General features: G+C 36.7%; 1 protein-coding gene and 2 long non-coding RNA genes across 3 annotated transcripts; 1 reads left to right on the forward strand and 2 right to left on the reverse strand.

The window, feature by feature from the left end:
• Nucleotides 1-1326: 1326 nt before the first annotated feature.
• Nucleotides 1327-2799, forward strand: LOC131604712 (uncharacterized). The gene has a single exon (XM_058877136.1). It carries the CDS (start codon nt 1327-1329, stop codon nt 2797-2799), a length of 1473 nt encoding a protein of 490 aa, XP_058733119.1.
• A 1140-nt stretch (nt 2800-3939) lies between these two features.
• On the reverse strand, nt 3940-5965 carry LOC131601688 (uncharacterized). Its single transcript, XR_009283792.1, has 3 exons — nt 5745-5965; nt 5587-5666; nt 3940-4090 (listed from the first exon to the last, which is right to left on the reverse strand). It is a non-coding gene; the product is annotated as an uncharacterized LOC131601688 (long non-coding RNA).
• Nucleotides 5966-8942: 2977 nt separating this feature from the next.
• Nucleotides 8943-10960, reverse strand: LOC131601689 (uncharacterized). Its single transcript, XR_009283793.1, has 3 exons — nt 10740-10960; nt 10582-10661; nt 8943-9093 (listed from the first exon to the last, which is right to left on the reverse strand). It is a non-coding gene; the product is annotated as an uncharacterized LOC131601689 (long non-coding RNA).
• Between the last annotated feature and the right edge of the window lie 3167 nt (nt 10961-14127).

Genomic DNA, 14127 nt, shown 5'->3' on the forward strand with positions numbered 1-14127 from the left:
TGCCAGGATTAGGGTTTATGGTTTTTTATAATTATTTAAATTGTATTTATTTATTTATTTATCTGCAATTTTATTTATTCACTACAATTTATTTATTTACTGCAATTTAATTAAATATTTATTTATTTGAATATGTGTTGTTTTATCGCTTTCTGGGATATATAAATTGCGTTAAACCTAAGCGTGGGAATTATAATTAAGACCTGAGGGGAACTACATCGCCTACGAGTCTTGTTATAATTCCACTCAGAGTGGGTTAAATATTCGGAAAGGTTTGATACGAGGCTCGACCTTGTTGAGGGCTGGACTGGGTATTTAGCTGATCTCTCTGGGAACCTACCCCTAAAATTCGAACCTCATGGATAAAATGAGTTGTTCTAAAATCCAAAGAGACAAAAAGTCTCGGCGGCTACGAACGACCCCATGAGACCTTCTAGAACATACCAATGGGAAGGGTAGGCACCCTAAGCCGTTACGTCGGACTTATGAACCTAGGGCTTATGTGCTTACGTGCTTATTATATATGCAATTTATATACTGCGAATGTCTTGCGTTTAAACTTTGCAGGTATTCGTACGCGTTCCCTGGCCTGCAGGGACTCTGTTTCCAAGACCATGTCCTTCCCACGAAGGACATCTACCTTTATGCACGTTGATTGGCCTCTCGATGGCCATGAGACCTAGTGACTGTCATGAACGGTCACTCTGCGCCCACATATACGCACTCCCTAACCTGTGGGGAGTTTCCTTTTATATCTTTGTATTTTACAACTACGTGTCCTTCCCACGAAGGACATCTTCGTTTACGCACGTCAATTGGCCTCTCGATGGCCATGCGATTCCGTGACTGTCTTGAACGGTCACCCCGTGTTTACATCTACGTGTCCCCTAGCGTGTAGGGATTCTATTTCTAAAAAAAATCACATCCCTCATACGGAGGACAACTTCTTTAGCATGCGTTCGATTGGCCTCTCGATGGCTATGAGATCTAGTGACTGTCGTGAACGGTCACTCCATGTTTACTTCCGTGCACCCTCTAACTTGTAGGGTTTGGATTTCCATCTATCTATCATGATCCACAGCCCTTAAGGGGTTTCCTTGGGTTTAGCCCTTAACATGTGTGGGGCATCCTTATTGTAACCCCCACTCTATGCCACACTGCATTGCATGAAAAAAAATATAAAATAAAATATATTCGTATACCACTGCATCATATGAGTTTATCATTCATACATGACATACATTTCTACCAGGAGCTCATTCGCATCTTAACTTGTATTTGGAATCAGAGACTGCAAATTTGATTTCCCGACATTCGAGGTTAATCATGGAGCAAATTCAAACAGACATGGCAGAGATTAGGGCTCAGATAGGGACTACTATGGGTCAATTTTTGGAAGCTATCCAAACCATTACCCGTGGACAAGAAGAGTTAAGGCAACCTGTTCAGAGGTCGGATGTTACTGTTGATCCAAGTGGCGTTAATCGAAAAGTCGTCAATCCTATCCAAGAGGTCCCATTGAATCAGAATGTTAGAAACACTATGCAAGTTCCCGTCAACGAGGCTCCGCACCGTGAAAATCTTTCTGTTTCGTCATATGATACCTTTAAGTTTCAAATGGATGAAGATGAGGGTAAGCTTCGTCTTTTGGATAAGAGATTGAAAGCTGTTGAGGATCGTGATTGCCTTGGTTTGGATGCTGCTAGTCTATGCTTGGTGCCTGATATCAAGATTCCTCCGAAGTTCAAAGTCCCTAACTTTGAGAAGTACAAGGGTACCACTTGCCCGATAACACACATCAAGGCATTTTGCAACGAGATGGCTCCTTATGCAGAAAATGATAAACTTCTAATGCACTTATTTCAGGATAGTCTTAGTGGGGCATCTCTTGAATGGTATACCCAGCTTGAAAGGACCAACATCCGCACTTGGAAAGATCTAGCCAAAGCCTTTTTCAAGCATTACAAACATAATAGTGATATGGTTCCTACCAGAATTCAGCTTCAGGGTTTGACTCAGAAGGTCGACGAATCCTTTAGAGAGTATGCACAAAGATGGAGGGAGCTAGCTGCCAGAGTCCAACCTCCCCTTTTGGAGCGAGAACTTGTAGACATGTTCATGGACACTTTACAAGACCCCTATCTGAATCGAATGGTTGGATGTGCCGCTTCTGAATTCTCAACTTTGGTTGTCATAGGAGAAAGAATTGAGCACGGTCTTATGACTGGTAAGATTCAAAATGCTGCTACTAATTTTGAATTCCCAGAACAGGATGGTGAAGAAACAAGTACAGTTTCCGAAGTTGAGGAGAAAGATCATGCTTATTCTCCAGTTCAGATACCTTGCTATCAGATGACAGAAATTATTCCTGATCAGGATGCTCCACAAATCTGTGCTGCAACTACTAGCCAACCACCAGTTCAATTTGTGCAACAGGAGCATGTTCTATATGATCAATCAGTTAAGTATGCTCCGCAACAACAACAGAGATATAGACAAAATCGCCGACCACAGGGTGGGCAGAATCACAGAAGGCCAAGAAAGGTATATGAACCAATTCCAATGCCGCATAGTCAGTTGCTCTCTCATTTACTCCAAAATTCTTTAGTGGAATTAAAACAGCTTGGGCCTCCTCCTTTTCCTTATCCTGAAGGATATGATCCCAACGCCTATTGTGAGTTCCATTCAGGGGCACCTGGCCATTCGATTGAAGATTGCAACGTATTCAAAGGCACAGTTCAAAACCTCATTGATTCCAAGGCAATTTGCTTCACGCCAAACCGTCTGCGCATAAATTGAATTTCCCACGCCTGAGCAGAGGTCGAGATTGCAAGATGTACCTTCTAAAGCAATAGATCCAGACTGAGTCAAGTCTCTTCAATGTTGGCAATTTGTGTTTCATTCTGCATTCTCATTTGTAATTTTCTTGTTTCGTTAAGCACTTTCTCGTATGCAAAACTCGTTTATTTTTGAATAATAATCATAATACATTGAATATTTTTGTCTTGAAACAATCCATTCGCTTTTATTTTCTTGTTGTACTCAACTCTTGTAAATAAAAAAAGCAAGTAACTCTGGAGGGAGGATGATGAGCATGATACCAAGAATTTCAAACGGTGCGCTTTGGAATAAAACCTTGTTGATGATGTACAGACATTGTTTCAAATCCCCAAACACTGGAGATATAAGGGAGATAGACCTTCGTTAACCCCTTTGAGCCTTGAAGTAGAAGTTTCATTTCTATTTAGAAAAAACCTTCATTTTTGACCCAGGGGCAGGGTAGTGTTCAGTTAATCTGACCGAGTGTTCAAAACTCATCAAGGATATGGATCTAAGGATACAACAATGGTTATCTGTCAAAAAGGTTGAGGAATGTCAAAACCACAATGTTTATCCTTCATTCTTCAAGAGGTCAAAAGATGACGATGCCACAATGGTAATTCTTCGTCGATCATGGAATGAGGCAGTCGGAATCACTTCCAACAAATCAAAGACAATGCAAGGTCACACGACTTGTTAAAAAAAAAAATATATATATATAAAAAAGGGAGAGGGAAAATAATGAAAAATGGTGGAAAATAAAGAAGTGAAAGACAAAGGGAAAATAATGATAAAATTGTCAGGCAAGGACAAAGTTGTGTGACTACAAGTTCAAAGAAGAAAAGGTGAGCGACTGCTGTAACACCCCAAATTCTACCCGAAAATATCATGCGTGAAATCAGAGTATTTTAAAAACTATCAACAAGTATTTGGGATATCACATTTACTTCATATTAACAACTCATAAACAGATACATAGCACTTTAATCTCAGATAAGCACAAAACAACTTATAACAGCTCTTAGACAAACCAACTTCATTTTAATATGCAGCGGAATCATAACATTTAGCTTTATAAACAAATCATCTTATTTGATCGGAAACAAATTCAAACATCATAGTACTTCTCATTATCCAATTTGGAACTCAACAACTAAAACATGAACAACATAGAAACAACAATATAGACAACCCCCGAGTGCTACGTATCAGAGCGACACACCAACCAGATACGATGAATCTACAAACTTCCACAGTTATACTTGAGTACCTGCCCATTTCCCATGGTAGGGGAAACATCAGCAGAAGGGGTGAGATATCAAACATTATAAAGGAAAGTATGATAATACATATAGCAAAGATAAAATCATACACAATTCACCACTTCTCAATATAAGCAATTTGCATCACAACAATAATGTTAACTATCAACTATAACAATGTATTCAAGTTTACAAGTATGTCATTCAAGCACATAATAATATATACTTCATAATCACAACGTAAATTAATACAACTATCAACAATGGCAAAACATGGTTCATATATTCCACATATATACATATATCATTAATACATATATATATATATATATATATATTTGCATTCTCATCATATACGTTTCATTTACATATATCACCAAAATCATGTATCAAATATCACCAAATTTAATTATCACATCTCATGCACACATAACAATCACCTAATCACATAATTACATATATTCAAACATCACATAACTCCAATGTAACTGAATGCAAGACATGTGACTCTATGCATGTGGTACCCAATATGGACCCAAAGTTCCACCGCTTCCGATTCATATAGAATCTAGCCACGCTTCAGATCCGGACAAGACCAAAGCCACCAAATGTAAACATATAGTTTACCGCTTTCCGATTCACTCTAGAATCCAAGCCACGCTTGTGTTTCAAAGCAATTCCACCTATGTTTCAAGGCACACTATGATATGAATGTATGTACAATCTCACAAATATATGCAATTAAGATCATCTCTACCATCTTAACTTTCCACATATCACAATAATTCAACTCTATGAATTATCCACCAATTGTACACAACATTCACAACACAAACACATCATTCACATATGAGAGGCCAATTAATCAATTACGATTCACACAATCCAATTAACACTAGTAATCATACTACCTCATGTTAATTCTCATTTTTGTCAATTGTACATGAACACACATTTTCAACATCAAGCAATTAATCATTAGAATTACTGCTAACCAACTAACCATAAAGAATCAATATCAAAACAACATCATTGGCATGACAATATATATTTCTCAACATACATATTCAAGCCAAAACACAATTACAAACAATTTCTCAAAATACCGTAATTTACCGATAAACCGAATAATTGGTCCAAGTCCAAGTATATTCCAATCACATAGACTTATTGGAATCAATTCAACTAATAATTTAAATATCCAATTAATAATTAAACTATATTAATTTCAATTCAACTATTATATTTCTATTCCATTATTTTCCAATTCTATAACAAAACCCATTATTTCACTATCAATGGTTTACTCACAACAAACATAACAATCTAATACACATAGATTATCAATTGCACACAACTTATCACATTTATATCATCACATTCCAACAAATCATCAAATACCCAAAATTGCAACATAGAAGAACATGGATATCAAAGTATAGAATTAAACCCACTATAACATACTATCATACAACCCTTTAGCATGAAAGAACCCCACCCTTACCTTGGCAAATATGAACTCTTTCACCATAGCTCTAAGCTTTTCTCCAAAATAAATCCTTCAAACATAATTTGGAGACACACCTAAAAACCAGTTCGGAAATCAGCTTATCAGACGAACTTAAAATCCTCAAAATCAAAATCGCTCCGGTCAGAACTTACCTCTATGAGTCAGGAACGTTGTGTCAAAACCACGCGACGATCCAACGGTTGGATTGAGAGATACATCCGTTTTGCTAAGGTGACTCAATGCTGAAACTTGCTGCGAAAATGAGGTTTCTTCTAGCTTTTCTCTTCCACCATTGTTCTCTTCCCTTTTGCCTCTTTTCTCTTCTTCCTATTTTTTCCCCCAAATGAAAATAGTAACCTCTAAAACCCTAACCTTCTCTTACTATTTCACTTATGTCAATTGGGCTTAACCCATCAATCCATCCATTATGTTTCTATCACTTAGGCCCATTTAGTTATATCTCTCTAATAACTCAATTAAGTCAAACAACACAAACACTCACATAATTAAATACTTAAATAATTATTATATCACATAATAACTAAATAAATAAGTTATTATTAAAAACACCAAACAATATAATTACTAATATAATTAATAAAAATATTAATAAAAATCGGGATGTTACAACTCTCCCCCACTTAGAATATTTTCGTCCTCGAAAATACAATCGACACAACCATTTCATCACCAAAACTACACTTACTCTCTCCAGACTCCCACGAACACAAAGGCATTCCACACCTTCGACCATACAAAGCTTCAAAATACAAGCTCTCAAAAGATCCTTAAGCTACTGAATCGTCTTCTCCGTTTGACCATCAGCTTGCGGATGATAAACAGAACTCAAACACAACTTAATAATCAAAGTACTCTATAAAACTTTCCAAAATCTAGAAGCAAACTTCGGATCTCTATCAGAAACAACACTCGACGGAATACCATGCCAACTCACATTCTTTTCAAAATACAACTTTGCAAGTCTCTCCATCGGATAGTTCCTGCTTATCGGAATAGAGTGAGCAAAATTCGTCAATCCATCTACAATGACCCAAATTGCCTCACAATTAATCGATGTCCTCGAAAAACCCAAAACAAAATTCATAGAAATGCTATCCCACTTCCACTTAAGAATGGACAACGATTGCATCAAACCAGACGGTTTCTGATGTTCAATCTTTGACTTCTGACAAGTCAAACACGAATGCAAAAATTCCGCAATATCCTTCTTCATATCGCGCCACCAAAATAACTTTCTCAAGTCTTGATACATCTTAGTAGCACCAGGATAATTACTCAACCACTTTGATGCCCTTCATCCCAAAAATTCTCTTTTTCAAATCCGAAACATCAGGAATACAAATTCAATCACGACATCTCATGACACCGTTCTCATCAATCCGAAAATTATCACCTTATCCTCGATCAATCAATGTCATCTTGTCAACCAATTTCAAATCTGATTTCTGACCTTCTCTAATCTCATCAAGAATACCACAAGTAAGCTTCAACATACCAAACTCAAATCTCAAAATTATTCCAACAATTCCAACTCTTGAATCATCAACATAGACATATGCAATTATTTCCTACTCAATTCATTTGCTACAAAGTTCGCTTTTCCCGGATGGTTATTCAAACCAAAATCCTAGTCCTTCAAGAATTCCAACCACCTTCTCTGTCTCATATTCAACTCTTTCTGATCAAGCAAATACTTAAAACTCTTGTAGTCACTATACACATCGAATCTTGATCCAAATAAGTATTGCCTTCAAAGTTTTAAAACAAAAACAACGGCGGCCAACTCAAAATCTTGCGTCAGATAATTTCTCTCATGAATCTTAAGTTGCTTTGGAGCATAAGCTACAACTTGTCCTTTTTGTTTCAACATAAAGCCTTGCAAAACCTTCCTTCTTCTTAACCAACAAAAACATATGCACCTCTAGACGACACACTCGAACGAATCAACCTCTCCTCAAACAAATCTTCAAGTTGACTCTTCAACTCTTTCAACATCATAAGCAGACATCCTATATGGAGCCCTCGATACAAGACTAGTTCCAGGAACTAAATCGATCGAAAACTCAACTTTTCTTTCTGACGGTAAATCACTTACATCTTCAGGAAACACTTATGCAAATGCGCCAACTATCGATAATCCCCCAATCGTTATTTCCTCATGAACATCCAAAGTTGCAAACAACCTAAACAACATCGCACCATCTTGCACAGACTTATTCACTTCCAATATTATCAAGCTGGTAAGACAAGTCTATCTCATTCCAATACGATTCCGTCTACTATCAACAAGAGATTAAGGGTGATCAGTTCCTCAATTTGTCAATAGATAGCCGACAACCATAATGGTAGCGTAAACCATCGTTACTTAACTGCAATAGAATCCTTTACGTCACCAAAAATACCATACTTCATTAACTCCCAAAATCATCTGAACATGCTAACACACACCTTGTGATAACATTAGAACATAATTCCTTTACACCACTATCAACACTTTTTATTCTTGGAATCATACTCGTCCCTTCACATTTCTAACTCCGACTTGAACGTTCCAACAACTTCGACAACTTTTCCAATCTCTTGCCAAGGATCCCTTGACAAGGTCTGCCGTAATCCGTCACTTAATCATTATTCTTAAGTCAACATCCTACGCAACGGTTACTTAAATTGATAACTTCACAGTCCACTAATAATGCTGAATATGGCAACTTCCTAAATTCCATCTTATAACAATTGTCCTTATTCCAAGACGTTCCGACTTGTTAAACAAACAAAATCTTAAATCCATGTTACCTTCGAATTCGGAACCAACAAACTTCTACATTGATTGTTCTGTCTCCTTAAGCAATATATTACACCAATAACTTACAACTGAAACATATCCGAGAAGCACAGCTTCTCCCCTACTTCGCTTAAACTAACCCTGCAACAAAACGAACAAGTACCAACAGTGTTTCACACACAAGTCGCGTACTAAGGAATAAAACACTGACAGCATTCAACTATCACACAACTCAACTGACTCGACAACTTGGCCGGACGGACCGACCTGCTCTGATACCACTAATGTAACACCCCAAATTCTACCCGAAAATATCATGCGTGAAATCAGAGTATTTTAAAAACTATCAACAAGTATTTGGGATATCACATTTACTTCATATTAACAACTCATAAACAGATACATAGCACTTTAATCTCAGATAAGCACAAAACAACTTATAACAGCTCTTAGACAAACCAACTTCATTTTAATATGCAGCGGAATCATAACATTTAGCTTTATAAACAAATCATCTTATTTGATCGGAAACAAATTCAAACATCATAGTACTTCTCATTATCCAATTTGGAACTCAACAACTAAAACATGAACAACATAGAAACAACAATATAGACAACCCCCGAGTGCTACGTATCAGAGCGACACACCAACCAGATACGATGAATCTACAAACTTCCACAGTTATACTTGAGTACCTGCCCATTTCCCATGGTAGGGGAAACATCAGCAGAAGGGGTGAGATATCAAACATTATAAAGGAAAGTATGATAATACATATAGCAAAGATAAAATCATACACAATTCACCACTTCTCAATATAAGCAATTTGCATCACAACAATAATGTTAACTATCAACTATAACAATGTATTCAAGTTTACAAGTATGTCATTCAAGCACATAATAATATATACTTCATAATCACAACGTAAATTAATACAACTATCAACAATGGCAAAACATGGTTCATATATTCCACATATATACATATATCATTAATACATATATATATATATATATTTGCATTCTCATCATATACGTTTCATTTACATATATCACCAAAATCATGTATCAAATATCACCAAATTTAATTATCACATCTCATGCACACATAACAATCACCTAATCACATAATTACATATATTCAAACATCACATAACTCCAATGTAACTGAATGCAAGACATGTGACTCTATGCATGTGGTACCCAATATGGACCCAAAGTTCCACCGCTTCCGATTCATATAGAATCTAGCCACGCTTCAGATCCGGACAAGACCAAAGCCACCAAATGTAAACATATAGTTTACCGCTTTCCGATTCACTCTAGAATCCAAGCCACGCTTGTGTTTCAAAGCAATTCCACCTATGTTTCAAGGCACACTATGATATGAATGTATGTACAATCTCACAAATATATGCAATTAAGATCATCTCTACCATCTTAACTTTCCACATATCACAATAATTCAACTCTATGAATTATCCACCAATTGTACACAACATTCACAACACAAACACATCATTCACATATGAGAGGCCAATTAATCAATTACGATTCACACAATCCAATTAACACTAGTAATCATACTACCTCATGTTAATTCTCATTTTTGTCAATTGTACATGAACACACATTTTCAACATCAAGCAATTAATCATTAGAATTACTGCTAACCAACTAACCATAAAGAATCAATATCAAAACAACATCATTGGCATGACAATATATATCTCAACATACATATTCAAGCCAAAACACAATTACAAACAATTTCTCAAAATACCGTAATTTACCGATAAACCGAATAATTGGTCCAAGTCCAAGTATATTCCAATCACATAGACTTATTGGAATCAATTCAACTAATAATTTAAATATCCAATTAATAATTAAACTATATTAATTTCAATTCAACTATTATATTTCTATTCCATTATTTTCCAATTCTATAACAAAACCCATTATTTCACTATCAATGGTTTACTCACAACAAACATAACAATCTAATACACATAGATTATCAATTGCACACAACTTATCACATTTATATCATCACATTCCAACAAATCATCAAATACCCAAAATTGCAACATAGAAGAACATGGATATCAAAGTATAGAATTAAACCCACTATAACATACTATCATACAACCCTTTAGCATGAAAGACCCCCCCCCTTACCTTGGCAAATATGAACTCTTTCACCATAGCTCTAAGCTTTTCTCCAAAATAAATCCTTCAAACATAATTTGGAGACACACCTAAAAACCAGTTCGGAAATCAGCTTATCAGACGAACTTAAAATCCTCAAAATCAAAATCGCTCCGGTCAGAACTTACCTCTATGAGTCAGGAACGTTGTGTCAAAACCACGCGACGATCCAACGGTTGGATTGAGAGATACATCCGTTTTGCTAAGGTGACTCAATGCTGAAACTTGCTGCGAAAATGAGGTTTCTTCTAGCTTTTCTCTTCCACCATTGTTCTCTTCCCTTTTGCCTCTTTTCTCTTCTTCCTATTTTTTCCCCCAAATGAAAATAGTAACCTCTAAAACCCTAACCTTCTCTTACTATTTCACTTATGTCAATTGGGCTTAACCCATCAATCCATCCATTATGTTTCTATCACTTAGGCCCATTTAGTTATATCTCTCTAATAACTCAATTAAGTCAAACAACACAAACACTCACATAATTAAATACTTAAATAATTATTATATCACATAATAACTAAATAAATAAGTTATTATTAAAAACACCAAACAATATAATTACTAATATAATTAATAAAAATATTAATAAAAATCGGGATGTTACAACTGCCATGTCCGCAAAGCCTCATTGATTCCTCAACCATACCAAAACTCCTTCGGAGGGATGAACACTCATGTCGAGTTAATTGAACTTAGGATTGGAGAACATCACGGAGAGTGGGTGGGCACCAAATATTTTTGAGCCTTAAATCTTTTTTAAACCGCGAACCACGACCACGTTACAATCTTCCAAAGTCCTAATTGAAGTAGGGTTTATTCGAAAGCATACTAAACGAGAGTACGGTAATCTGACTCCTGCGAGGCTTGCTGAAACTTTTGAGTTGGTATCATACCACCTTGCATAAAAATAAAAAAAAATCGATGTTACGACATCATTTCAAAAAAAAATTTTAAGTTTCAAGACAAACATAAACTTTGCATTAGAATTATCATTCTCATAATAAACATCCTTGGCATATGAACGAGTGCGTGACATCCAAGAAGATTCCATAATGAATTTCTGATAAAAAGGTGCATCTTCCCCAAGAATAAGTTGTCTTCATAACTCCGTCAAGTTGGGGGCAAACATATCTCAAAGTGGATTACCCTAAGGAGCAGAGAAGCAATTGAATACTCCGTTGAGTAAGAATGCAGTTAACATGGAGGCTATCATTTCTAATAAAGACTCTTGAATGAGGGAACCACGTCTAGGGGGTTCTCCTAACCAGGGGCAAAATCCCAATGATCACAGGGGTATACATATATCCTATTGACTAGGGGCATCCACCCTAAGATCCAATCGACTTGGGTCGAGTCTTGAAGAAATAACACTCAGGGGCATATCTTTACAAATCCAAAAATAGGGCAATCACTCAAGGTTCGAAGAATGTCTCAAAGTATTGAGTAATCAGGGGCTGTTACTCAAGCGTGGGTGAAACCATCTCTAACTTTGATTAGTCAGGGGCACTATTCCATAGTCCATAACACAGGGGCATTCTATCTCGATGGCACGGGTCTCCGAAAATCCTCTCGAGGCGATCTCTTCAAAAGCCCTGCAGATTGAGGCTAGACAGTAGGCAGTGACATCTCCTCCTCTTCAACTATTCGATCCAGTTAAGTTTAGGCGCAGGCTAAACAACTTGTGTATACGAAGAGAATGTCGGGAAGTCTGGATCTTTATCCTCAGCAAGAATCGAGATTTAACTCCAGATGATTGGCGTTCCTCAACAGTCAGAAGACTTCAGCCTTTGAGCTCCTGATAGATATCATTGCATATCGCATTGCATCCTCCAAAATGCATAGCATTTCCACTCAGGTGGAGCATTACATTTAGTTTTAAAAAAAAACATGCATCGAAGCATAAACCAGATTCAAGTTTTATCAAGCACCCTTCACATCCCCAGTTAGGTCAGTGTCACTTCTCCAAAAGAACTCTTTATTCCTCAACTATCCTAAAGCAGTATCCCCCACAAATCATTTATTCTTAATGGTGCTGTCGGCAAGATTTCCCGACCTTATGCCACTTTATCCCCTCAAATACAAATCTTTTTCCAAAGAAATCAATACCAAAACCATACAATTTGGAGTTTTCCGGTAACCTTACCGATGCCAGTAACCTTACTGAGATATTCTTTCCAATCACCTGATTGATGTTTCCCGGTAACCTTACCGATGCCAGTAACCTTACTGAGATACTCTTTCCAATCACCTGATTGATGTTTTCCGGTAATCTTACCGATGCCAGTAACCTTACTGAGATATTCTTTCCAATCACCTGATTGATGTTTCCCGGTAACGTTACCGATGCCAGTAACCTTACTGAGATATTCCTTCCAATCACCTGATTGATGTTTCCCGGTAACCTTACCGATGCCAGTAACCTTACTGAGTTATTCTTTCCAATCACATGAATGATGTTTTCCGGTAACCTTACCGATGCTAGTAACCTTACTGAGACATTCTTTCCAATCACCTGATTGATGTTTTCCGGTAACCTTACCGATACCAGTAACCTTACTGAGATATTCTTTCCAATCACCTGAATGATGTTTTCCAGTAACCTTACCGATGCCAGTAACATTACTGAGATATCTTTCCAATCACCTGATTGATGCTTTCCGGTAACCTTACCGATGCCAGTAACCCTATTGAGTGTTTATTTTCCAATCGCCTGATTGACGTATCCCGGTAACCTTACCGATGATAACAACCTTGTCGCTCCTTTTACTCACAAATAAACTACGCATAAGCATTATACATAAGCATTATCATACATACCCATTCGCGCACACGCATCATTTACATATGTGAACATGCATACATTTGCATTGTACAAACAACAGGATCATATGCATACACATGATGCATACGCATTTACAAAACAATCCTCTATACAAGTAAACTTGTCCAAACTATGACAAGTAATCCTATTGGTGCAGGCGAGCTTGCTAGAGCTATAGCAAGTGATCCTATTGGGGTTCACAAACTATGAAAACTTACTAGAACTATAGTAAGTGGGGTTCACAAACTGCGAAAGCTTGTTAGCAATACAGTAAGCTAATTACACAACCAACGGTAAGTCCTCCCTATGTAAGACTCAGGCTTTAGCAGGACGATCCTCTCACTCACACTCAAGCACGAGGTAAATTTAGGGGTTTTCCATTATTTAATAACTCTCCGATCCGAAAAGCGTGAGACCTGCGTATTCTCACGCCATTCAATCCAAGATAATTAAATAGGGGCAGCTGTCATACCCCAAAATTTACCCGTTATATTTCGTTTTTAAGGGAGTTAAAAATTAGGAGTCATAGGGTTTGATATACCTATTATTAAACTCGCTCTCCTATAAGATTCCCGTATTCTAAATATTAGTGCATTTTTTTTCTTTTACCTTTATCAATTTTTTAATGTTAGAACTTTTATCATTTTTAGAACTTTAAATTTTTTTCTTTCATTTCTTATAAGTTTAACCATTTT

Source organism: Vicia villosa, linkage group LG5, assembly GCF_029867415.1.
Source record: "Vicia villosa cultivar HV-30 ecotype Madison, WI linkage group LG5, Vvil1.0, whole genome shotgun sequence".
NCBI lineage: Eukaryota > Viridiplantae > Streptophyta > Magnoliopsida > Fabales > Fabaceae > Vicia > Vicia villosa.